This window comes from Vicugna pacos, chromosome 22 (assembly GCF_048564905.1).
Source record: "Vicugna pacos chromosome 22, VicPac4, whole genome shotgun sequence".
NCBI classification, from domain to species: domain Eukaryota; kingdom Metazoa; phylum Chordata; class Mammalia; order Artiodactyla; family Camelidae; genus Vicugna; species Vicugna pacos.
In genome coordinates, this window is record NC_133008.1 from 20,491,210 (window position 1) to 20,518,536 (window position 27,327).

Below are 27,327 nucleotides of genomic sequence, written 5' to 3' on the forward strand. Positions count from 1 at the left end.
GCGTGCGGAGCATAGACGGCGGCAGTTGGGTACAGAGCTAGCGCGAGCTTTCCAAGCTCCTCGGCTCCTCCTTAAGCTTCTGCCGGGCCCCGCTGCTCATGGAGGACCCGCAGCACCCCGCGCCGCCGCCCCCTGCCCCGCGCCGCCCGCCGCCCGGGCCTTCGCCGGACTCCCACACGAGTGATGTCCTGCAGCAGATCATGGCCATCACTGACCAGAGCCTGGACGAGGCACAGGCCAGGTGCTGCGCGGGCTCGGCGAGGGCCACCCAAAGTCGCTTCAGTGAAGGGGGCGGACCGAGGGGCCAGGGCCGGGGCGGTTGGGTCGTGAGGAGGGTGAAGGGTGAGAGATAAGGTGAGTCTCTGGGCAGAGAGGGAGAGGACAGATGTGAGGGGCTTGAGGAGGACTGAAGAGGGGTTCCGAGGCCGGAAGGATGTATGGGGGTGAAAATGAAACGGATTGAAAGGAGGCTTATGGGGCTCAGTAGTGGGTGATGGGTTTCAGAAGCTCGTCCGGAGGTGAGAAGGATGGGTTTGAGGACATTTTGTGGATGGATAAAAGAGCTTTATGGTGAAAAGTGGTTGCAGGGTTTATGGCATGTAAGGGAGAGAGAGTGTTGAGGAGGCGTAAGTTCTGAGAGATGGGTGCACACGGAATCTGTGAAGAATGGACCACTAAATGGATGGATCAGTGGGATTTACGAAGGTAGGAAGTTTCGAGGGTAGATAATGGAGAGTTAGTGGGAAATAGGACTCGGGAATGTCCAGATGGGTGATTCGATGTGGGAACCATTTGGAAAAAAGGTTAATGGGGGAGTTGAGTGGGGACAGAAGACCCTTTTTTAAAATTAATTTGGCAAATATTTCTTAGACACTTACTGTGTGCAGGCACTGAGCTGGGTACTGACATAGTCATGGCTCTCAAGCTCATGGTTTGAGGGAGAGAAAATAAGTAGCAAAAACAAGTGTCAGTTGTGAGAAAAGTTGTAAGTAAAGGGCTAGCATGCTGTGGAAAGCCAGGTGGAGAGGGTACAGCACCTTCAGAGGCCCAGAGGTGGGAAAGGGTGGGGAATAAAGCAGAACCAAGGACTAAAAGCCCCGAGTAGAGCCAAGAGAGTCTGGAACCAGATCACATGGGGCCTACAAGTCTCAGGAAGGAGTTTGCATATTATTTCAGTTGCAGTAGAAAAAATCATAGCAGTTTTAAGATCACCTGTCCCACTTGTCAGGCAGCCAGGATTGGTAGAATCTACTTTACAAAGCCACGCATTGTGTTTGGGACCTGCTTAAATTGTTAGAAAGTAGGAAAGCACTGAATGACCTCTTTTTGGAGGATGAGGCCTTGTTGAATGGGACCTGTTTTGGGATGAGGGATGGTTCCTGTGGATGGGACCAGGGCCTGGCGGTGTGGACTGGGCAGTGCCTAGAAACTTCTAGTGAAGAGGGGTTACAAAGCCACATGAACAGCAGCCCCAGGAAGGAGGAGGCAATGTAAAAGATGGATATGGCATGCATTTGTTCTTCAAACTTTCTTTCCTTTGTTTCTTGTAGAATGTTGACTCTTTCCACAGTTTCATGGTCTCTTTCTGAAAAGTTAAGAGTGTCACACACACACACCATCACCACCACCACCAGTGGAGCATTGTGCTAGGTACTTCAGAAACCAAGATGGCTAAGATGTTCTCTGCCTTCTCAGAGCTCATTCAGGAGTAGGGTGTGTGAGAGACTAACTTATAAATAGTCATCATAATAGAAGTGTGCTGAGTAGAGATAATTCCTGGCGCAAAAGAGCTGGGCCAGGAGAGGGTCCCCTTCTGTGGTGCCCTGTCTGCTGAGACAGGATAGTCTGAGAGCAAGGACTTCATTGTAACTTTCCTTTGTATTCCCAGGGCTGTGCACAATGCCTGGCACCTAGCATTAGGTAAAGTTTTGTGGCACTTAGATTCTGGATGGATTGGTGGGAGCTGGGAGAGCTGGGAAATGGGCTCTTCACAGTCCGGAAGCACAGTGGCAGTGCACTAGGTGTTTGCAGAGCCACACCCACCCAGTGGTGTATTTCTTCTGTCCTAGGCAAGGAGCTACTCAAGGACTGAACTCTGCTCAGATGTGACCTTCCTCAGGCTTCGGTCACCCCGGCACAGCCCTGAGGCTGCTACTTTTTTCTGGTAGCAGTCTTTTGAGGTCCTAGGCTCCCCAAGATAGGCATTAGAATGGAATGCAGCCAGTCACCCTTGTCTTGGCTGTTCTCAAAAAGACTTCTTTTTCATTTAAGGCTAAGAAACTGAATAGTGGGGCCTTATACTTGCTTGGCAACATAGCTGTTAGGCAACTGGTTCCTGGTCTCTTTCTGAGGTAGAAAGACCCCTGGGGCTTTTATTTGAGACTTTGGAAGCTTCAGATTTGCCCTACTCCTTGCATCATCTTTTAAGTTTTATTTGTTTGTTTGTTTGTTTTTAAGGGTCAGGGCTGTCCAGCTTTGCTTTCCTCTCCCCACCTGCAGATGGCTGTCTCCAGAGCCAGGAAGGCCTATTTTTTTTAGGTAGAGAGAGGTAATTAGGTTCATTTATTTATTTTTTATTATTATTTTTTAATGGAGGTACTGGAGATTGAACCCAGGACCTTGCACATGCTAAGCATAAACTCTACCACTGAGCTATACCCTTCCCCCCAGCATAGCCTTTAGATAAATTCAAGGTCCTAAATGTCACCCAAGCCCAGACACCAGTCTTCAGTCCTCAGGTGGGCCACTTACTCCGCTCTGGAGAAAACACAGCTTGGGTAGATCTTTTCCTCAATAATAAAGTCTGCAGCCTGGTAGATTATCAACTTGGGTGGGGAAGCGGATTGTGTCTTTCCTGATCAGCCGAGTGGGGGAGGCCTCTGCAAGTCTTTCTGACGCTACCCTCCCTCTGCCCTGCCGACCCCTTCACAGCCCCAGCAAGAAAGAATTTTAGCTCAACTGGCCAGCAAGAAAGAATTTTTTGTCTCAGATATTAGGCCTTCTCAACTTGTTTCATCACCGTAATTGTGTTTAAAGAAGGAATGCCCACCTATTCTCCTTAAACTTGGATTCTTACACTTTTCTGCATTATTAAGAAAGCAACTCTAAGCGCTTGTGTGTAATTCATTTTGTCATTATAGCTGAATAGTCTCAGAGTAGAGAACTGTTTGTTGCTCTTCCTTCTGGCTACCCAGATAGTGAAGGGACACTGGGGACTTTGGAATGAACCATTTTGGTTTAAATTCAGCCCAAGTCAGCCGGAGACTTCCTGTGTAAGAGGTAACCAGTCTCCTTGAACGATCTTCTGACCTTCTTTGGCTACAGCCTGAGCTTTTCCTGGAGAAGGGACAATTTTGTGTCTTCTGATTTGGACCTATCACTGATCACATTCTCATTCATTTTTTTTTCTTTTCTTCTTTTAATTTTTAAAATTTTATTTAGGTGGGTAATTAGGTTTATTTATTTATTTTAATGGAGGTACTGGGGATTGAACCCAGGACCTTGTGCATGCTAAGCACACATTCTACCACTGAGCTATACCCTCCCTGATCTTGTTCATTTCTTATATGGGACCCAGAAAGCAGAAAATTTTCTCTCATTTGCCAAGGATTTTTCTGAGTATTTTGCACTATCATGCATAGCCTTATTTTTTTTATAATAATGCATTTTTATAACACTTTACAGTTTGCATAGGTTTTTTTATTGACTTTTTTTGTCTTTAAAAAGTTTTATATTTTTTAGTTATTTTCATTGTTTTTTATTGAAGTACAATCAATTACAGTGTGTCAATTTCTGGTGTACAGCACAAGGTCCCAGTCTGGCATATACATACATACATATATTCATTTTCATATTTTTCAGTGGCTTCTCTTGACTACCTTTTTGAGGGGTCTATGAGGGTTATCAGACTGGGGTTGAGGGCTCCTCTGTCAAGTCTGTCAGGTCTGTTGGGCTCCAAAGATTTTCCCTCCTCCTTGTGGTTTTAACCAGTGTTTGAATCACAGGCCCATTGGAGAATCTGGGGCAAGCTCTGGGTCTTCCACCACCCCCAACAGCATGCTTGTGAAACACACCTCTGAGAATCCACAGGCCTCAAGTGCCCTGGGGCCTGGAAATTGCCACTTATTGAAGGCTGCTAGCTTACTTTCTGCCTAGTAGTGAAATTCCTAGGAAGTCAGTGTGAAAACTCTAGAGCTGGGAATGCTGAGGGGTGAGTTTGGGGGGAAAAAATTTGGGAGGAAAAGGAAGCAGAATGATCAGCAGTGTTGTCCTGGAGCCCCAGGCTCCGTACCTGATGTTCTGGGAGGGGCACCTGGAGAGGGCTGTCCCTTCAAGTCATTCTGGTGGTGGTGTCACAAGGTTGGCAGATTTGGCTCCAGTGGTCACGTCCTGACCCCTCACTTGGAAGTGCATGCGGGTTCTCTGGAGAGCTATTCTGTCCAATACGGTAGCCACTTGCTATGTGTCTTTTTAAATTAAAATGAGTTTAAATGAGATAAAATTAAACACTCGGCTCCTCAGTTAGACTAACAGTATTTCAGGTGCTCAGTAGCCACGTGTGGCTAGTGGCTACCATATTAGTGCAGATAATGAACATATCCCTCATAAAAGGAAATTCTGGACAGCGGTGCTCTAGAGCAGTGCTTCTCAGCTGGACCAGCAGATCTCTGCGGGAACCTTATTGCGTTGCAGGTTCTGATATAGCAGATCTCAGTGGGGCCCAAGAGTCCACATTGCTAATCATCTCCCAAGGGGGCCACTGCTGACCCCAGACCACACTTGAAGAAGTTGGTCTCTCAGGAGTGGAGATGAGAATGTCTCATTTACTTCAATTTTCATAAATCAATTTATCTAGTAGATGGTTAATCTGACAAATGGAAATTATTTTTGAGCCTAAAATGTGTTTGTGGGAATATGGGTTTTAAATTAATCAAAAGGGTCACAAATTAGCATTGTTTTGCCCACTTAAAATAGAAAGAAAATTAGATGAACAAATAAAATTCAGAAAATAGTTGTTTTTTTCTAGATGAAACATTTGATCTAGGGCCACGGGGCCCTGTTGTTTCAGGCTCTGTTTCCATTTTCAATCCAAGGTAATCAGATTTTAGAGGTTCCAGGGTTGTTTCTGTATTTCCTTTACATAGTCTATAAAACCATAGCTCAACTTTGTGTTAGTTTAAAGAGTTTGAGTGTAATAGAAAATGACCACTGGGGAATGGTAATAAGGTTTTTAGAGCAAGAAGCTTTACATATAACAAATAAAATTATGATGGAGAATGGTCACTTTTATACATGTTTTAGGAGCAAGCTGTATGGTATTTGGGTGGTATACCTGAGACTAAAAAGATTATATGTAGAAGTTGGCTTCTGGACAACGTAACAGATACTACATTTAGGGCCTTCATAGCTTTCCTTAGGAAGAAAAGATTTCTCTGAACTTTTTTTCAATTTGATTTTTACATATATGTCTTCTTAGGTATTTTCTACTAGTAAAAATTTGCATGCCTTTCTTAATTCCTCCAGTATTTCTGCAGACTTTATTTATAATATGGATCAAATTCTGAACCTTAAAAGGAGATGATGACATAATTTTGACTACCCTTAAAACTTACCCAAATGGCAAGTCGTGTACTATCAACTGAATGGTGTGCCCCTGCTTCGGTATCTCTGGGACAATGAATACGAGAACATAGACCTTTAGAAGGATGCACGTTAATGCACGTCAGCGAGCGTCCAACTTTCAGCACACCCATCAAAGAATGCAAGGAGTCAGAAGAGGAATTTATGGTTTGGAATTTCCTAAAGCCAGATAGCATTAGCACGAGAGGATCTATCAGTCTAAACCCCGGAAGCAGATTTCAGAGCTGACGTCTTCTTTTTCATCACCCCTAAGGAGGTTCGGTAGATACCAGCCGACTTAGTGCCCAGCAGTCCTTGTTCTTAGCCTGCTTGCAGGTTTTAGCTTTGCTCCTAGGGTAACATGCTTAGCTTGGCTTGGTCTAGAGCCAAAGGAAGGTCTTGCTGTCCTTGGTGTATTTTTCCTAAGAGTTGGATTTTATTGGTTTTAAAACAGTTTCCTAAAGTTATCTAGGATCTCAGGAAAATCCCTTTTGAAGTGGTTTTATCAGGAAGTAAAGCAGCATGCAGAATGTTTGAGAAAAGTCTCGTAAATGAGAAGGTACTATTCATTCATTTAAGTGACAGTTACTGAGTGCCTCTGTCGGAGTACAGTGGTTGTTGATGACAATGGCAACCATGATTTCTCTCATTTAAATTTCCCAGTAACCCTATGAAGTGGGTAGTTTCACTGAGTTTCTAGATGAGGAACTGGACGTGAGTGAGTAAGAACTTCGCTGAGGTCAGACAACTAGCGGAGAGGACATGGCGGTTGGATGGAGATTTGGCCTTGTTCTCTTGAACTCTGGTGCCAACCTGCCACCCTCCCTGCTTTCCCAGAGCTCCCACAGGCTCACTGGTATTGGACATCACTTCCAGCTCCGAGGAGCTCAGAGGTGATCCAGTGCAGTTAGAGGGTAGACAGTTGGGCTAAGGCTTCAGAAGATGTTTTTTAAAAGGTCATTCTCACTAATTTAATCTCACTTGCTCAGTAAACCTTCATTTTGTGCCAGATCTGAGGATGCAGCAGGGAGTCCTGAAAGCTCACAAATCAGGAGAGGGAGACTCAGGAGAGAGGGTGACCAGAGAAAGGGTGATGAAGCCAGAGAGAGGGAGACAACCTGTCAGCCAGAGGAGAGCTCGTGGCGTGTGGATGACGGGACACTAGAATCCACCCGAAGTCAGGCAGCGAGACAGAAGCACACCCCTAGAACATGACTGTGATGTGGATGAGAGGCTTTGTCTAGGCAGAGAATGCACGACATTCTAGGCTGGGGACAAGCACGTGTGCAGGGAAGGCATGGAGCAGTGTGATTCCACCAGGTGTGGGTAGAGGGCACGGCACTGGGAGGGAGACTCTGTAGGGTGACTGCTGCTGTCTGATCCAGCATGGCCTTGAACTCCTCGCTAAGCAAGGAGTGAGCATGAAGTTTATTCCATTCCTTGTATAAGTACTTCTCAAACTACTCCAGCCTTTCTAAGGTATTGGTCCTGGATCAGAAGAAAGATGAATGGTCATAAGCCATTCTTCACCATCCATTCTTCAGACATGTCTTGAGACACTCATTTATCTTTCTGATTGAGCCCTTCAGTGGTTTAAGGGCTCCTGCTCTTCTCATTAAAGTTGCTTTCTCCTTTATTCATCACTTCCTCCTGCCCAAATGTAATATCTTTTGGCCATTGTCCTTTTTGATCGTCTCTCTTCTCCAGCAGCACTATTAAACCTCTTACCTCTTTTCCTTCATTCCTAGAGCGGATGAGTGCCCGCTGTGGGCTCAGCCCTAGCACAGACACCAAGAAGAGGGACTCCCAGCCGAGCTCCATGTGCCTTGGCTTCTGCTCCCTCCTTTGACTGGAACTCATCAGCTCTCACCCGAGTTTTTAACTTCTTCACTTACCCCGCTTAAGTCTAGAGACATTTGCCTTCAAACTCTTCATTTCTACTCTGTCAGTTTGACGTCTCTAGCTTCTACCTTTCCTTCAGTTCAGTTCAACAAACTTTTGCTCAGTTAGTGTGCCAAGTATGGTGCCGGCTTGCTGTTTCCAAAATGAGTAGGCTGAGGCCTTCGTCATGCCCGGGCCAGCCACGGTAAACGCCTTAAACAGAACGGAGAAGGGAGTAATGAATCCAGGCTGAGACAGGCCAACCCATCAGCCTTGGACTTGTCAGAGGAGGACTTCCCCAAGTCCAGAGGAGGGAGGAGGTCAGAGAGGCGCTGGTGAAGAGCCTCAAACCTTGCAAAGGGGTCTGAGTGTACTGGAACAGGCAGTGAGAAGCCATTTCACCTTGGGTGAGGCGAGAGATGAGAAGTTGTGGTTTTGAGTCAGAAATTTAGCCGTAGTGTTGGTCATGACCAATCCATGGGCAAGTTAGGAACTTTTCACAGACTTAAACTTACTTCATTTAAGGTTGCTCTTTTATTCAGGTCCTGCAGAGTTTTTCTTGCATCATATTAAATAATTTTCCTTGTTTCCTGGTGCCCAAGCCAGCCCCTGATACAAAGCTTCATTTTGCTAAAATGACCATAATAATTTCCACAGTTGAACCTGGGTGTCGGTACACATTGCCAACCCCCATTTACTTAGCTGTTTTTGTTTCATTGTTTGGAGGTTTGTTTTTAGAATGACTCTACAAACATCACCACATCCACTACACTCACTGCAGATTGATTTTTCCCAGTTTCCCTTTTACAAAGAAGCTTCTTTTAAAATGCCAGGGGCATCTGACTCGTGGGCTGCATTCCCTTCTGGAACTTGGCATCCTCTGTGAATTTCTAGGTTTTCCATCAAGGTTTTGTTTCCTCAGGGTCAGGAACATGTCTTCTAATTTTTGTTCTGTACTTAAGTCTGGCTCCAGGAGGTACATGATATTATTAACAGTTTTTGTCAGCTAAGACAATCGTAGAAATGAGAATAATTAAGGGATTTGATTCAGTCTTTGGTTGGGGTGTTAGCATCCTTGTTGCTCTCAGAGAAGCTTTTTCAAGAAGGATCCTATGCTGTAGGGATACGATCTCTGAGTATATCTCTGAATCACGTTCTTTGGTAACAAGTCAGACAGTAAAAGACAAATAATGTATGTTTTCACTTATATGTGGAACCAAACAAACAAATATAGCAAAGCAGAAACAGACTCGCAGATACAAAGAACAAACTCATGGTTTGTGGAGTGGAGACGGGGTGGTGGGGAGAGGCTCAATAGGTGAAGGGGGTTAAAAGGTACAAACCCCTAGGTATGAAATAGATAAGCTACAAGGATGTAATGTACAGCACAGGGAACAGAGTCAATATTTTATAGTAACTTTGTTCAGAGTATAAACTATAAAAATATTGAATCACTATGGTGTACACCTGAAATTAATGTAACAGTGTAAGTCAACTATACTTCAATAACAAAGTAAGTAAAGAAATGAATACCCCAAAATAATTAAATTAAATTAAATGATACTTTTTTCAGGAAAGCAGATTGTTCCATAATTTGGAAAAATAAATTATAGCTAAAAGTAGGAGCTATAATTTGCTGTTGATAGACGCCAGGAGGTGACTTACGTTCTCTTCATCCCCACATTCCTTTCTCCTTCTACAGTGACCAGGATACAGTCATGCCTTCAGTAAACGTTTGTCCTGTAAATATTGAATAAGTGGGATTGGAGGATGATACAGCTGCATGCTTTCATTTTCTGGCATGATTCTGTGTGGCTCTCAATAGTTCTGTTACAGACTGGTTTTGTTGAGCATTGATTTTAAAAGGATATTCACAGATCCGTTTTTTAATTTCGATTTTCCTCAGATGTCTATTTACTTATAGGATTTATGATTTCTCCTTCAGTGGAATTTTACTTCATAAACATTAACGTTTTGTTTTGTTTTAATGCAGATACTTGGTTGGGTAGAACATGGCATGTCCTTGCTAGGGGTGCCAGGCAGACCTTGTTTCTCTCCCCACAGACCCCATTCACTTGCTTACAGTCTGTTCAGTTGTCTCAGCTATCTGTTGCTGTGTAACAAATTACTCCAAACCTAGTGGCTTAAAACAACATATGTTTATGACCTCAGTTTCTGAACTCGGCTAAGCTGGGTCCTTTGCTCAGGATCTCACAAGGCTGGTCTATGTTCCTGTCTGAAGCTCAGGCTCCTCTTCCTGTCTCACAGGGTTGTTGGCAGAACTCAGTTCCTTGCAGTTTTAGAACTGAGATTCCTGTTTTTTTGCTGGCTGTCAGCTGGGGTCTGCTCTCATCTCCAAGAAGCTGCCTGCAGTTCCCCACCCCCAGCCCTCTCACAAAGTGGCAGCTGGCTTCAAGGCCAGCAGGTGACGTTCTCCAGGCCACTAAGGTGAAGTCATAGACAATGTTAACATAATTATGAGAGAGACTATGTCATCACTTTTGCCACTTTGCAAGTCACAGATTCTGCCCAAACTCAAGGAGAGAGGATTGTATGCAGTGGGGGCCACCTTAGGGTTTGTCTGTCACAGAAATGTATTCATCCCCTTTGGTGATGCTGTGGACTCACTGGTCTGTCCTACTTTATGTGATTAATTACATAATTAATCACTGATGGCTTGCTGTCAGCTGCTTTATCGCCTCTAGGCTAAGAACATGCTCCAAGGTTAAGAACATGCTAAAAGGTTATGTACTTTTAATAATAAACAACAAAAACATTCTGTGAAATTACTCTTGTGTTCATTACAAGGCGATGTTTTATAAGCAGGAAACTGACCTGGGAATAAACTTCCTAGAGTCCCCTTTGGGAAGGAGAGCAGCCAACTTCATTCTCTTTCCTCATATTTTTCAAATTACATTTACAGAAGATAACAAACTCTAACTGGAGTCCATTTTCATTAATGATAATACTGCTTCTATGGAAGGAAAACATTTTGGCATGATACCATGTGTGATCAATTACTGTATACTGTGTAAGAAAGACTAGCGTTTGGGTTTCAATTTACAGAACACCAAATCTCATCCCGCATGAACATTTTCATATTTGGGGTTCAGAGACGTGTATCTAAGTTCTGCACCCCAACTCTAGCCTTTTGGAGGGCCTCCCACAGGGACGCATGGTGAATTCGGAAGGCACCTGGAAATGAGGACATCCTCCCATAGATTAACGGCTGTGGTGGATGTCTGACCTTTCTCATGACGTTAATCACCCTGAACCTCCATGAAGTTAACTGATTTTCAGGTACACTACCTGGCCCTTGCAGCATCTTTTAATAATGGATGCTTGGATGACTGCATTACAGGATTTAAAATCATAATAATCGTCAATTTAAAAATAATGGCATAGTACTCATTAGAGCTGTTGTCTGAAGTTCTGACAGGTATACACACCATCGAGACTGCAGTTACCTTCATGCTCTCTCTCTCACATGATCAAATTCTCTCCCTAGACTGGCTCTTGGGCATTTAAACATGTGCTGGTGTCTCCTATCTTTAAAAACACACAGAGAAACAAAAACCTCCCCTGACTCACCCTGTCCTGATTTGTACCTGGGGTTTGTTTTAATCAGGTATGATAGGATGTCAGATGAGGAGACAACTTTGAAAGAAGAGTTTATCACTTACAGTTCCTGAAAGAAGGAGGCAGGCCACCCCTGACAGGGCCACGTGGGGAAGTTAGGAGGCAGAAGGAGCGAGGGGAAAGCCTGGCCTGGAGCCCTTACTGTGATTTCCAGGGAGGCAAGGTAGACAATTTGAGCACATTTAGGGTTGGATAGTTTAAATAATTTCTGCAGGCTCTGGGCTAGGGAGTGACCTCTTCTTGTCTGTACCTGGCCCTGGGGTGATTTAGGGCTGAGGGGGATGTTGGCTGGTGCTGAAGTTAAAGGATGTAGTTAAAGGTAGATAAGGAGGTAAAGATAAAGGAAGAGTGTAGGTTTTGGATTTGCGTTTGCATATGAAAGGCACACTCTCTGACAAGCTGTTTGCTGTATCTGGATTTAGCTAGCCCTGAGAAGGACCGTCTCCCTGGATGTCAAGACATCATAAGAAACAGAAAATTTAAAACAGGATCAACCCACGCCCTCTCTTAGCACTTTCTGCATTTCTTTACTCTCCTTTGTGATCAAATGTCAAGAAAGAGTTTGTGGTCGCTACTTCCACTTCCTCTCCCATCTCCACCCACAGTCTCCCAACCTTCTCCTCCCGCTGCTGAGTTACCAGTGACCTCCATGTTGCTAAATCCAAGGTCTCTTCCGGGGTAGTTTCCTGCTTCATCTCACAGAAGCACTTCTCACAAATTACTCTTCTTTCCTTGAAACTGTTGTTCCTGGTTCCTCCTCACAGGCAGTTTGTGGCCCAGTCTCCCCTACAGGCTTTTCTCATCTGCTTGACCCCTGCAATGTGCCTAAGTCTGGGCCCCAGGCCCCTCTCTGCCTACATTCTCCTATGGTGATTCCCTCAAGGCTTGTGGCTTGAAGTGCCCTCTCTCTGCCCAGGACTCTGTCTTCACATTGTTTCTCTCCAGCCTTCGGTCTGTGTCCATGTGCCAGCTGCCTGTGTGGGATACCTCCTCTTGGGTAGCTACCCATAGGTATCTCAAGTGTAATCTGATCAAGGCACAAGCCTCCTTTCTAGACCCTCTTCCCCCAAACCTGCTGCCCTCCAGGCTCCCCTGTTGAAGTTAATGGTGTTTCTATGGATGCAGTTGCTCAGGCCTAAAACTGTAGATATCCTTGAATCTCCTCTTTCCCTAAAACCCCCCACCAGTTAGTCAGGAGGTTCTGTTGATTCCATTCCCCAAACCAAAGATGTATCTACTTCTTGTGTCTACTACCATAACTCTGAACTAAGCCAGCAGCATTTCTGGACTATTCCAGCTGTAGTAGCTTCCAAATTGGTGTTCCTGGTTCCACATTTGCCTTCCAGTCCAGGCTCCGGAGGACAACCACAGTGATCTTCTTAAAATGTAGTTCACTTAAGGATAGGCAGATAGATCAGTGGAATAGAATTGAAAGTACAGAAATAAACCCACACATCTATGGTCAACCGACTATTTGACAAGGATGTCAAAACCATTTAATGGGTAAAGAATAGTCTCTTCAACAAATGGTGTTGGGAAAACTGGATCTCCACATGCAAAAGAATGAAGTTGGACCCTTAGCTTACACCATGTGCAAAAATTAACTAAAATGGGTGGCATACCTAAGTGTAAGAACTAAACCTATTTTTAAAAAACCTATTAGATGAAAACACAGGCATAAACTTTTGTAACCTTGAATTAAGCGATGATTTCTTAGATATGACACCTAAAGCATAAGCAAGAAAAGAAAAATAGGTAATTTAGATTTCATCAAAATGAAAAACTTTTGTGCTTCAGAGGACGCTATAAACAAAGTCAAAAGACAACTCACAAAATGGGAGGAAAGATTTGCACATCATACATCTGATTAGTGTCTAGTATCCAGAATATATAAGGAACTCTTACAACTCAACTCAATGATAAAAACATTTGATAAAGACACAAATAGCCCAACTTAAAAATGACCAAAGGATTTGAATAGACATTTTTCTAAAGAAGAATGGCTGATAAAGACACGAAAAGATGGACCACATCACTAGCCGTTAGACAAATGCAAATCAAAACCTCACACCCACTCACACCTCACACCCACTGGATTGGCTATAACAAATGTTGGTGAGGATTTGGAGAAATTGGACCCTTCATATGCTGATGGGAATGTAAAATGGTGCAGCCACTATGCAAATGTATGATATTTCCTCAAAAAGTTAAACATAGTTACCGTATGACCCAACCATTTTCCCTAGGCAGGTGCTCACACTAAAATGTGTACATGACTGTTCATAATAGCCAAAAGGCGGAAATAACCCAAATGTCCATCAACTAATGAATGTATAAACAAAATACATTCATACAATGGAATATTAGTTGGCCACATAAAGGGAATGAAGCCCTGATACACAACAACTTGGACGAACCATGGAAACACGCTATGTGAAAGAAGCCAGTCATAAAAGGCCACATACTATATGATTTCCATTTATGTGAAATGTGCAGAAGAGAAATCTGTAGACACAGATTAGTGGTGGCTGAGTGGGAGGAGGGGACAATGTGGAATGACTGTTAATGAGAACAGAGTTTCTTCTTAGGGTGATGAGTCCTGAAATTAGGTGGTGGTGATAGCTGCACATCATGAATTTACTAAAAGCCATCAAATTGTATATACGCTTAAAGGCAAATTTTATGGTGTTTGAATTACATCTTAAGAAAACCAACAGTAATAAAAATGTAATACATGTCATGTGATAACCACTCTGTAAAATCCTCCATTGCTTCCTGTGTAAGTTTTCTGTTGCCACTGTGACAAATGACCACACAAATTTGGCAGGGAGGCTCAGTGGTAGAGCACATGCTTAGCGTGAACAAGGTCCTGGGTTCAAGCCCCAGTACCTCCATTAAAAAGTAAGTAAATAAATAAATAAACCAAATCACCTCCCCCCTCAAAAAAAAACACACAAAAAAATTTAAAAACTAAAAAAAAACACACACAAATTTATTATCTTCCATTTCTGTAGGTTCTAAGTCCAACATGGCTCTCACTGGGCTAAAACTCAAGGAGTCAGCAGGGCCTTCCTTCTAGAGGAGAGTCCATTTCCTTGCCTTTTCCATCTTCTTGAGGCCGCCTGCATTTCTCTGCTCATAATCCCTTCCTCCATCTTCAAAGCCCACAACATGGTATCTCTGACCCTATGTGGTCACATCTCTTTCACTGATCACAGTTGGGAGTTTGTCCACTTGGAAGGACGCATGGGATTAGATTGGGCCCATCTGTATAATCTAGGTTAATCTTCCCATCTCAAGGTCCTTATCTTTAATCACCTGCAGAGTTCTTTTTCCCTTGTAAGTAGTTCTGCGGATTAGCATCTGGACATCTTTGGGGGCCATTCTTCTGCCAACCACAGTTTTCATCACAGATGAACAAAAGCCAGAGTCATTCCCCTGACCTACAAAGCTTTTCCAGTCAGCCCCAAATGTCACGTCAACTGATGAATGTATAAACAAAATATACTCATACAATGCCTCTCTAACTTCCCAGATGCCTCTCTGTAACCCCTTACTCTACAGCAGTCTGGTCTCTTAAAAAGCCAAGTATGTTCTCACCCAGGGCCTTGGCACTGGCTGTTCCCTCCGCCAAAATATTTACTATCTTCAGACCTTTTCCTGCTTGACTTCTTGTCACCTTGATCTTGGCTTTGGTGTCACCTTAGAGACATGCAAACTCCCATAAACATTCTGGCCATCACTCTAGTTTAAGTCACCACAAAACACTTGCCATTTGTGTGTGTTTGTGTGTGTGTGGTGTCTCTCACCACCTCCATCTTGACTGCCACATGACTAGGAACCTTATCTGTCTGTGTCTCCATGACACTGGGGTTGTACGTGGCCCATTGTAGCTGCTCACTAACCACCTGCTCAGTTAATGTCACAGGACACTGGGATAGGATGGCTGGGACTTCTGCTCATGCACCAGAGTGCTGCTATCTGGTAACAGTGTGAACCCAGCTTTCAGATTATTGGACCTTGAGATTTCAATAGCTCTTGATGAGTTATTTGCATTATTTAAATTTGCGTTGTTTTCTTTGTCTAAAGGGAAGTGTTTTAAATAGTTGTATATTACTCTATTAGAATTTTATACAAATTTTTTTCTTTTTTGGTTGAGGGGAAGTAATCGGGTTTATTTATTTATTATTTTATTTTAATGGCAGTACTGGGGGTTGAACCCAGGACCTTGTGCATGCTAGGCATGCACTCTACCACCGAGCTATACCCTCCCCACTGAATTTAGTACAAATTGAATTCCTTTGAAATGCTATGGTGCTGTCCCTCCTGGCAGACTCAGTATAGAAGACCTTTACTCTCATGCACAGAATAACTCTTTCTCACATACTCCTCTGTCGCCTCTCTTTCAGAAAACATGCTCTGAATTGCCATCGGATGAAACCTGCTCTCTTCAGTGTGTTCTGTGAGATCAAGGAAAAGACAGGTAGGCCATTGAGAAGTCACTTCCTGTGCAGACTGAGGATCACAACAACCTCCCACCTCTGGTCCTGGCTCAGCGCTGACATGCGTCATGGGCCATCTTGCTCATCACATCCCCTCTCTGGCGGCGGACGGTTTGCTCCTGCCTTGTCAGAGCCCTGCTTTCTGGTGTATCACACTCATTTATTTTGCAGCTCGTCACGGGGAAATCCTGCTGCCAGTGAGTAACAAGCACTGCAGTCTGGGTCCAAGACCTGAAGCACCAGGCCTTCCGTTGTTATAAAAGGATCTGAGGTGACAGGATTAGGAAAGCAGAATAATCATTTTGTTTTGTGTGTTTTAAGCATCCAGAGTAATCCCCATGGAAGCTTCTGCCAAGGCAAAGCCTTTTGTTAAAAAAAAAATCTTTTAGAGGGGTGTCTTCAGCTCAGTGGTAGAGCACATGCTGAGCATGCATGAGGTCCTGGGTTCAATCGCCAGTACCTCCATTAAAAAAATACATACATACGTACATGTATACATAAACCTAATTACCTCCCACCCCGCAAAAATATTTTTATTTTGAATGAATTTACACTTTCAGAAAAGTTGTAACACTAGTGCAGAGCGTTCTCGTATACTCTTCTCCCAGCTTTCTCTACTGACAGCACCTTCGGAACCGTGGTGCAATCACTGAAACCAGGAGATTAACATGGGTACGATGCTCCGTCACTGAGCAACAGGCCCTGCTTGAATCTCCAAGGTTTTTGTCCCAAATGTCCTTTTTCTGGTCCAGGATCCCACGTTGCATTTAGTCATCATGTGTCCTTAGTCTCCACCAACCTGTGACGTTTCCTCCATTGTTCCTCATCGTCCAGGACCTTCACACTTTGGCCAAGAACTGCTCAGTCATTTTATAGCGTGTCCCTCGGCATGGTTTGTCCATTGTTCCCCCGTGACTAGACTGGAGCTGTGCATCTTTGCGCGGTCCCACAGAAGCAGTGGTGTGTCCTTCTGCGCACATGATGTCGGAGGTGTATACCGCCAGTAAGTCCTGTCGCTGGTGGTGCTGACCTTGGTCACCTGGTCAAGGTGAATAACAATTTGAAGATTGTTTACAAGAGAAGCCACCAAATAAGATGAAGACATCACTGAAACCAAAGTCATCAAGAGAGGGAGGGGAAGTTTGGCTCAGTGGTAGAGTAAGCGCTTAGCATGCCAGAGATCCTGGCTTCAATCCCTAGTACCTCTGTAAATAAATAAACAAACCAATAAATAAATAAACACATCCCTCTCCCCTCCAAAATATTTAAAACTTCTTTTGAAAAAAACAAAGCCGTCAAGAAAAAGGTTGTCACTTGATTTCTTTGAGTGGTCTCTTGAGATCAGCTGTTTGAATGCTGTGTGTCACTGTGGAGGATGGCACTTCAGAGATGCTGGGGCTTGTGGAAAATGAAAATGTGACACAAAAGTATGTTTCTTTCTGATCACAGTTTTGGGGTGACATTGACATGCACTTGACGAGGACAATGGCTGAGAGCAGTGACAGGGTCTGAATTTTGCTTTGCCCCTGGCTACATGACCCTGACAAGTGACTGAACCTTTCTCTGTCCCAAGTCCTCCTCTGTGAATTGGGACATGGATAAACCCTAGATCATGGTTACTGAAGACTGTGCGTTCATACATGTAAGGCTATGGGTATGGTGCTGGCCTGCAGTAGTTAATCTGATGACTGAAAGAGAAATTCCATTTTAAACCTACATTTAAGTTTCACCCAGATGCTATAATGGACGTAACATTCTCCTCCCCACTACCCAGTTTGAATATTTTTTATTGGATTAAAATATATATAACATAAAATTTACCACTTTAATCATTTTTAATCTATTTTTAATTTTAAGTTTTATTTATATTTTATGGAGGTACTGAGTATTGAACCGAGGACCTTGTACATGCTAAGCACGCGCTCTACCCTCCCCCTCGACTTTAACCATTTTTAAGTGCACAGTTAAGTGGCATTCAGTACATTCACACCTGCAGCTTTCGCTACTGTCCATCTCCTCAACATTTTCATCTTCCTAAACAGAAACTCCATACTCATTAAATACTACCTCCGCGTTCCCCACTCCCCTGGCCTCTGGTAACCACTGTTCTGTCTGCATGAATGTGACTGCTCCAAGTACCTTGTATACGTGGAACCATGCAGTGTTTGTCCATCTGTGTCTGACTTATTTCTCTAGCACAGTGTCTTCAAGGTTCACTCACATTGTAGCATGTGTCAGATTTTGCTTCCTTTTAAAGGCTGAATAATATTTCATTGTATGAATGGACCACATTTTGTTTATCCATTCATTGTAGGACATGTGGTTGTTTCCACCGTTTGGCTGTTGTGAATAATGATGCTAATATCTGTGCAAATATTTGTTTGAGACCTTGCTTTCAGTTATTTGGGGTGTATGCACAGGAGTGGAAGTGCTGGGTCACATGGTAACTGTATATTTAACTTTCTGAGGAGATGCCAGGCTGTTTTCCACAGCAGCTACACCACTTCACATTCTAACCAGCAGTGCGTGAGGTTCCAGTTTCTCCACATCTTCTTAAACACTTGTTATTTTCTGGGTTGTTTGTTTGCTTGTTTGTTTGTTTGTTTTGATAATAGCCATCCTATTGGGTACAAAATGGTTTCTCATTGCGGTGGACATGATGTTTCTTATACTTGTTTGTATTTTAAGGACTCTTTGTTTGATGACAGCAGATTTGGGGAGCCATATGAGTTCAAGAAGTATCTCATTATGGATCTTCATGGCGTCCCTCCTTAACCCAGATGGAAGCCAACATTTTACCTGTTATCTCTACCACCACTTTCCTTTTTCATAAAAGCCTTTGGTAGCTTGAGTGGTCTACATTCATTCTCATAGGTCCATTTGTGTTTGTTTAACTTTATTTTTTCTTTTTTAAGAAGAGAGTAAAATTTAGTTTTACTTGCAACTTTAGCTCAATTTAATTAACAAATATTAACTCCCTGGGTTGCAAATATTTCGTATTCTTTAGTTCAGTATTTTCCAGAAGGGACATTACTGGCATGTTGGGATGGAACAATTCTTTCTTCATGCTCTACTACAATATACTTACTCTCCTTTATCTTGTGTATTTTATATAGCACAATACAGTATAATATACTAATAATACTATGTTTCTATAATTTCTGTCTAAACTATAAAGCACATTATAACATTTGTAATTTCTGGACCCCACCCACAAAATTTAAGTGACACACCCCAGTCACTGTGACAACCGAAAATGTCCCCAGGTAAATTTCCTAATGTAGATTAGAAGGTAGCAACGCCCTGACGTGAGGACCACTGCATATTACACAGGTAGAGTCTATTTGCTGCTTGAATAAACAAAATAGTTTAAGTGTCAAGTGATTTGCTTCATAGTTTTCTTTAACTAAAAGTCGATTCCTTTCTTTGAAGGGAGATTCATATTTCTTAGTTTCCTTTTAAAAGAAGAAGCATATATTCGTTTGTTTCCACAGTAGTAGGTGAATGTGTTTAACTTTTTACTTTGAAACAACTACAGATTTACATAAATGTTCCAAGAATAGTGGTAATACATTTTCTCCCTGAACTTTTTATTGGGGAGTGAGTTGCTGCCACAGTTCCCCATGACCCCTGCACACTTGAGCGTGTTTCCAACAGACAAGGACATTGTCCTGTTTCCCCACAAGACAACTGTCACAGTCAGGAAAGGAACACTGACACCCACCACCGGGAATCCTCAAGCTCTGCCAGTTGTCCCAATAGCATCCTTGAAAAGGACACAGGTCAACATCTCAAGTTGCATTTAATTATCACATCTCTTCTGTCTTGTTCCATTTGTGACAAAGCCCCCATCTTTCCTTGACTTCCATGACCTTGACCGTCAGGAAGATCACAGGCAGGCCCCACCTTTGGGGCTTATCTGGTGTCTCCTCGTGATTAGATTTCCACTGCACATCCTCAAAATGAGGCGACGCCTCTTGTCACGCAGCGGCTGGTCGGTGGTGCCCACGTTTGCTCTGTCCCTGTTGGTGACATTGACTTTGATCACTCCAGTGAGAGAGTGTCTGCCAGACAACTCCTTTTTACAGTTGCTCCTTTCCCCTTTGTAATGAGTATTCTGTAGAAGGTACCCTGAGACTATCCCTCATTAAATTTCCCATTTTTTTCACTTTTGTATCTTGTATCAGTGTAGATTCATGGAGCCTTATCACAGTTACTATCCTCACTCGTGTTGATGCTCAGGCCATCCCAGATTCGTGTAGTGCGAGCCCCTTCAAGCTGGCTTCGTGCCCTTCTGACATGTCTCCATCAGCCTTTGAGGACTATTCCTTGCTGCCAGAACGTGTTCCAGGCTCATCTTCTTCCCTCCTTGCCCCAGCCAGAATCGGCTGTTTCCCCAGGAACCCTGGCTCCCTTTAGAGTGGACCTTGGCCCTGGGAGTGCTCACTGCTGTTGAGGTGTTACTGCTCTGGTCACTCTCAGGGCACAGAGCTAAGGAGTATTTGTGGGTGATACATGTATCTGCACACACACACATTCTCATCTGTATTTTTCTGCATATGTTGAAAACCATGAGTTCATTTCTGTACCTTTAATTCTTATTCAATACCAGAGGGTTCATTCTATTTTTCTCTCTTTCTGGATCTGTAAACTCCTTCCTCTGACAGTAAGAACCCTGTCCTCATTATCTTCAGTTCTTTTACTTATTTAACCGGTCGTTCCCTCCCCCGTCATGTGCCGGATCCTCCTCCGCCACATGGGTCCCTTTTCACTGCCTCAGCCCCTGACCCGGGACCCCCGCCAGCTCGCCGCTGCGGGCAGCTCCCACATGTTGCCCTGCTCGCCTTTCTTAGGCTCCAACACCCAGAGCCCCATCGCCCTCCTCCACAATGCCCCTTGCCCTGTCGGGCTGGAGCGTCCCAAGCTAAGCTCCTGCTCAGGCACCTGTCACAGCTGCTTGAAAGTCTAATGGCCTGTGTTGTCTGTTGCTTATTTAAATGACAAGGAGCACATATTCTGGCTTCCAGTAAACAAAGGCTGGGCTTTTTGGGATTAACCAAGCTTGCCCTCAACCCCTCACCGCACTCCCTTTATGCTCTGTCTGAACCAGATAAGCAGCATTCCTGCAACTTCAGGAGCCACAAAACCCGAGAATCCTCCGGGCTGAAGGAAACTGCCTACAGGGGACACACCACTGTGTGTCCAGCCCTGGAGACACTGGCTACAGCCAGGTGCCCCAGCACCATTGAATTGTGCGGTGTTGGTCACCCTCATAAAAATCCGGTGGTGCCTCTCTCTATGAGGTGTCCTCCTCCCAGCCCCCACACCCCAGGGGAAAACAGCCTTTAGGGGCCTCCTCGCTGCCCCTAGAAGTTGACTATCATCAGAGCTCCTTGGATGTGTGGGCCCCTGAGATCTTTATTGACAACTCATCTGTGCAAGATACAGAATTTAGTAGTAATAAAAAGCAATTTTTAAAGGTGCTGTAATCGGCTGTCGTCTCCGGAAGCTGTAGTTCTCGGCGACCTTCTTCCCATCGATGAAATGCTGAGGGTGAACAGGAAACCGGTCCCTGAGAGCTGTGGGTGTGCTGTCGGGACGCACCTCCTGTCTGCTCCATCTGACTCTGGACGTGTATTTGTGGCTGCAGCCATCAGCCAGCTTCAAACTCAGCGGTTCCAGGCAAAAAGAAAGGATTGATACCTTCTGCCAGCAGGACAGGCTCAGGTGTCCGTCTCTGCCCACGCCATCGCCCTGTCCCGTCTTCCCAGCCCGCGAGGGCCACACTCCGGGCTTCTGACTCCACCCAGGCTGAGTCCCAAGGCAGCTGTGGGCTCAGAGCACGAGCCATACATCAGATCTGAGCATTTCTTCAGAAAATCATGCTTCCTTTCCACTGAGAGGCTCAAGCACCGGGGTGCCTGGTACATTTTGGGGCATCACAGCACAGGTGGGGCAGCACCACTCAGCCTTGAAAAGTGCAAGCCGTCACAGCTGCTGACAGCTGCCTAAATGTCAAGTTCAGCGTGGCCAGGGGACTTCTCATGCCAGTGGGAAGTGCAGTCTCGGGAGCACTGGGTTTCCACACTTTTCCAGTCTCAGGATGGGCCACCAGTAGCAGGAAAGTAAGTGAGATCTCAGTTCTGCCTCAGCTTCCCCCAACCCCAGGACCAGGGATGACCAAGTCTTGGCCTGAAGAAAACTATTCAGGGCCCCGATCCTGGACCCTGGTTCTCCCCGGCCACTGCCCGATGAGCGATCCTGCGGGCTGGGCCTCCCGGCGCGCCCACGTGGGGAGATGGCACATCTGCTTCTTGACTTAACCTACATTTCTCACATTCCCCTCGGGCTAAAGTCTGCGGCAGGCCTTCAGGGTAAAAACCAAATCTGCACAGAGCTTTTAAAGCCCAGTGGACATCAGTGGAGCATGGGCCACAGTCAGACAGCTCCCAGCTTCCCTGCATCATTATCCCAAACTTCCAACAGCCTCAGGGCAGACACTTACTTTACAAATGAGCAGAGTGAAGCTTCAGAGAGACGGGGTTGCACCTCAGTAACCCACAGCCAGGCTGCGTGCTACCTCTCTGCACCCTGCCCTGGCTCAGGGAGGGAACCCTGCACCCACAGGTCCAGGTGCTGTCTGTGCATCCACTGCTCTCACTGCATCCACGGTGGCTCCTGGCCTCTGCCACCTGTCTCCTCCAGTGAGTGTGTTACCCCATTCATTGACTGGACCTCCCCTGCCACGCTCCCAGCCCAGGCTGAGACAGGGAGGTTCTGTTTCTGATCAGATTTGTGCAGCCAACACTGAAACCAGTGCTGAGACTGGAACAGCACAGGCTTTTGCTCAATGGCCAAAGAATGGAGAAGCGGGAACTTAGTTTGCAAATCGACTTCTCAACCCAAATTGGGCGGAGACACCAAATATAGAGGAGGGTCAAGGTAAAAGGCGAGAATTGGAAAGAATGGGAGGAACATCCACCAGTGTCCTGAGAACAAGGGTGTGGTTTGGACCTGGAACTGGTGCAGCTCTCCTTTTCAGTTCTTGTATGGGCTTTTCCCCTTGTCAGCTGTCTTGGGGCTGGAGGTGTCACTGAGCAAGCTAATGTATTACAGGAGCGTATACTGAGGCCCAAGGTCCACTGGAAGGCAAATCCTCCACCGTCGTGGGCCTAGTTGGTTCTAACCAGTTCTTTTTTCTTTTTTCCCTCTTTGTAGCTTTCTCCTGAAACTTAGATAAGAGCAGTTGGTTTCCATTTGAGGCGAGGGGCAGGGGTATGATTCTGGGGCAACAGCCTTGGTTGTAAGTGCAGGGTCTAGGTAGCGCTATGTCCTGGGAGTGCCCTGGTACTTGGCACACAGTGTACGGACTTTATATTTTTGTTATATTTTTGTTGAATGAAGAACTGTTTCTGATGACTGATACCTATTAATGGTGAAAAGGTGAAATCCTTTTTATTCGGTACATCTACAGGATTCAGGAAGATTGTGTATCTAGGGCCCGACTGTGAACACAAGGCTTATAGTTCATATCATGGTAAAAAGAAAGCCATCCTCTGTGTAAACCCAGTGTTAGTGGATGTTCCTGGAAGCGCTACTTTATGAGTTCCAAGAATTGCCTTCTGATGCCTCCCCTGACCTGTAGGATAGATGCAGGCACATCTTCCAGGGTCAGCGTACAGGCTCCACCTGTGTACTCAATGCCGCGTTCAGGGGGTCCTGCCTGCGGCAGTCTCTGCTGGCCAAGGAAGCCCTAGGGTTCCACTCCTCTCCCAAATCCTTCCCGCGGTATCTGGAGGAGCTGGCCTGAGGAGGACAAATAAGCCGTTTTTGGAGAGCTTTGAATTTAGCTGGGAGGACCAAAAACCAGCCCAATCCCATTCTTGAAACCCTCAGGGCTGGGTGCCCCACAGAATTCAGAGTTGTCTGGATGTTGATGAGGACTGAGGCAGAGCCTGCACTCGCACAGTGACCTCTGGCACGTGAGCAGGAACGGTCTCGCACACTGGCGTGGCGCCTCGCACACCGGCGTGGGGTCTCGCACACCGGCGTGGGGTCAGGCTTTGCTTCCAAATGAACTTGAGTGCCAACTTGTATAAAAACCTTTGGATCTTGGATTGCAGATGGGCAGGTGGCTTCAAGCCCCGTGAAGAGCTGCCCGGCATCCGGGGCAGTTCACACAGACGGGCCTGCTCTGTCTTCTCTGAACTGTCACTGTCCCCTGTGCTGGTCTCAGCTGCACATCCGTGCCTCGGTTTGATTGGTTCCGGGTTCGCTGTGTCTCTGAGGAACGAGAAGTGCCGGCTCCACCAGCCTTGCTCTCGGGCCAAGGAACTCTCTGTGCTGCGGGAGCACAGGCAGCGGCCTGTCAGAGTAGATGTAAATAACTCATCACGCGAGGGAACACCCTCGTGTTTCCTCACCACCGTTCCTGGGCCTGGCTGGGAGCTGTCAGGCATACGTAATCCAGCAGTTTTTCACCTTTGTTTGTTTCCCTTCCTCATCAGCCACCCAGGCCTGTTGCTGTCGTTACATCGTTATGGATAGCTTCAGCCTTCTGGTCGGGTCTGTCCCAGCCCCTGCCCTTCAGGCCAGTGTGTGGCTTCCTCCCCTCTGTGAGTGGCTGGACCGGGGGCTGAGACCCAGGTGCAATATTCCGTTATGGCCGTGCGGGCAACAGACCTCCTGGAGCTGGGGGGGGGTCATTTCTCAGGTTGCTTGGAGTATTCTTCCCCAGCCCCCCAGTCGCAAGGTGACTTGTGAATTGAGTTCAGAGCTGTGGTCCATCCCTCGGGGGTGACTTACATGTGAGCTAATTAAAATCAAGCATAACTAAATAAGGCATTCTTCAGCCACACTGGCCACATTTTGAGTGCTTGGTAGCCATGTGTAGCTGGTGGCTCCCATACTAGTGCAGATCTGGAATGTTCCATCACTGGGAAATTTCCGCTGTACAGACATGTGGATGAGTATAGACAAATATACAAATCAAAGACTATGAAAAAAACCCAGCATCCATGAGGACGACTAAAGAAAGAAAACGTGGTCCCTCTCTGCAGTGGAATGTTGTCCAGCCATAAAAAGGAGTGAAGTTTTCTGACAGGGGTTATAACATGGATGAGCCTTAAAAACTTTATGCAGAGTGAAAGAAACCAGGCACAAAAGGCCACAATAGTATGTGGTTCCATTTATGTGAAATGTGCAGAAGAGGTAGAAAGAGATTAGTGGTTGCCAGGGGCTGGGGGCGGGGCGGGGGGTGGCTGCTAACGGGGACGGGGTCTCTTTTTGGGGTGGGGAAAAGGTTAGGTGGTGGTTGCACAACCTGGTGAATATACTAAAAATCACTGAATTATTCACTGTAAATGGGTGAACTGTATGTCACGTGAATTCTGTCTCTATAAGGCTGTTGTGAAGACGACTTGGGGACTGAAGGGTTTCAGCTGGGGCCGGTCTCTGATGAAGAGCGAGCCCACAGCTTAAGGCCTTCGGACACAGATGCCTGTGAAGCAGCACCTTCTTGCAGCCTCTGTCCGGGCTTCCTCTTAGGGCTTAACCATCCACTGAAACTGTCTTGTGCCTTTGTTTCTGGTTTGTTTTCTGATCCCTCCCTGGAATGCCGGCCCACGAAAGCACAGGCGTGCCTGCGGTGTGTCCCAGCCCTGTTACTGGTGTGGCACACAGTAGCTTCCAGTAAACAAAAGTGACTAACCTTTCTTAACAGAAGATGCTCCTTGTAGCTGTCACCTAGAGCCAGCTTAACATCAGTCCCTGGGACAGTTCCTCTTCGAGAAGTTAGGGCATTGGCCGGCCTGAAAATCCTGACATGCAGAAGAATAAGCCCCAGAGCCCCATTAGAGTCAATAAACATAAAACTACTCGGTCACGTTGCCGGGAAGGTTCCTGCATGCAGCCTCTGTGTCTGTGTTGGCCTTTCCATAGACAGAGGGCAAACCAGACACCACCTTTCAAGGCGCCCTGGATTAGGACTGAACTAAACGAGCTAAAATCTCATCGTTTGTGCTGCACCCACAGAAGAACTGTCAGAAGGGGAAGGCTCAAGAGGGGTCTCCAAGGAAAGGGGGGACCTGAAGGCAGGGGTGGGGTGGTGTTGGCCTACCTGGGCCTGCATGCACGTACGTTCTTCCTCAGACACGTGTTAGGCTCTGTGACACATTCTGTGGAGCAGGGTCGCAGACTACAGTATTGGTCAATAAAGTTTTATTGGAACACAGCTGCTCATTGGTTTGCTATTGTCTAGGGCTGATTCAGTTCCTGGAAAAGGCTCTCTTCCCGGCTTGCAGACCGGTGCCTTGGTGCCTTCTCGCTGTGTTCTCACAGGTGGGTAGGATGGGGAAGAGGCTCCCGTTGCTCTTCTTAAAAGGCCACAGCCCTTCTATGGATTAGGGCCCCACCCTTATGACCTCACTTGACCTTAATTACCTCCTCATGGATTCTATTCCATACATACATTGGGGGTTCCATGTGTGAATTTGGGGGGACACAGTTCAGTCCATAGCAGTTCCATATTGTTTCTTCCAAAAAAACATAATGTGTTGAGATTTATCATTCTATTTTACTTCATTGTTTGGTTTACTGGCGTTTTCACACCCACTGTAAATTGGAGACAGAAGGAACGTTTGTGGTTTGGCAGGGTGCGCCTTTGTTCCTGATCCCACCTCCTCTTCCAAGCGCCCCCGACTGACAGTGTCCCTGAGCTGAGCTCCCGGTCTCCAAAGCCTCCTGCCCGCCAGTCAAGGGCCCTGAGGGAGCTGGGGAGCACGGCTGGGGCGCTCTGGAACAGTCTACCGGAAATGAGCTTGTACTTGGCAGTAATGAGTGTCTAGTGACCATAATCAGGCCAGGGATCGTGTGCTGGGAGGCAGATACGCAGCGCTGAGGGAGACACAGGGCTTGTGAGGGGCCTCTGACAGAGAGGAAAAGCTCTTGGCACGGCTGTGTCCACAGCTGGGACTGGTGCTGGTGACTGAAGCACAGGGTAACTTGCTTTTTTAGGTTTTGCTTCTCTTTGTACACATACATTTGCAAAAATGTACAGCCTTGAAGAAGTAAAGCTGTAGCGTGTGAATGCCTGTCATAACATATGCACTGTTAGCATCACAGGCCTGGGGTGTGACAGCCAGACTGTCTCCTCATTCACGGGTTTCCGCGTGGCCTTGGTTTCTCACAGTTACGACGTAGTCATGTGTGTGTCCCGTAAACACAGCATCTCCTGCTGTCAGTGTTACTGTAGGATATGCTTTCAGAACAGGAATCTGAAGACCAAAGGAAAAGTGCTGCGGGGAGGGTAGAGCTCAAGTGGTAGAGCACATGCTTAGCATGCACGAGGTCCTGGGTTCGATCCCTAGTACCTCCTCTAAAAATAAATAAACCTAACGACCTCCTCCCAGAAAACTAAAACTTAAAAAATAATACAATAATAAATAAAAATACTTCTAAAATATTTTTTTAAAAACAAAGGATATGTGCTTTTTCAGTGTTAATCAGCATTTCAAAGCTCCCTCCAAAAAAGGCCACACCAATGCATACCCTATAAAGATATATGAGAAAAGGCTGGGGTGTTCCCGTTGTAATTTTTTTAATGGCAGTATCGTTGATGTGTAATATTATGTAAGTTACAGGCGTCTAATGTAGTGATTCACAATTTTTAAAGGTTAAACTCCATTTA

General features: G+C 45.6%; 1 protein-coding gene across 4 annotated transcripts in view; it reads left to right on the forward strand.

Moving 5' to 3' along the window:
• The first annotated feature begins 12 nt into the window (after nucleotides 1-12).
• Nucleotides 13-27,327, forward strand: part of PBX4 (PBX homeobox 4) — a 37,347-nt gene continuing 10,032 nt past the window's right edge. For 2 of the 4 annotated variants that reach the window (XM_072947293.1, XM_072947298.1), the window contains exons 1-3: nucleotides 186-241; nucleotides 15,549-15,622; nucleotides 21,122-21,766. Coding sequence is in view for 2 of the 4 variants with exons in the window: in XM_072947298.1 (XP_072803399.1) it covers nucleotide 21,766 (1 nt within the window). In the remaining 2 variants the exon portion in view is untranslated. Of the gene's footprint in view, nucleotides 242-15,548; nucleotides 15,623-21,121; nucleotides 21,767-27,327 lie in introns of all 4 variants that reach the window. The other 2 variants (XM_031689763.2, XM_072947294.1) reach the window with 2 other exon arrangements.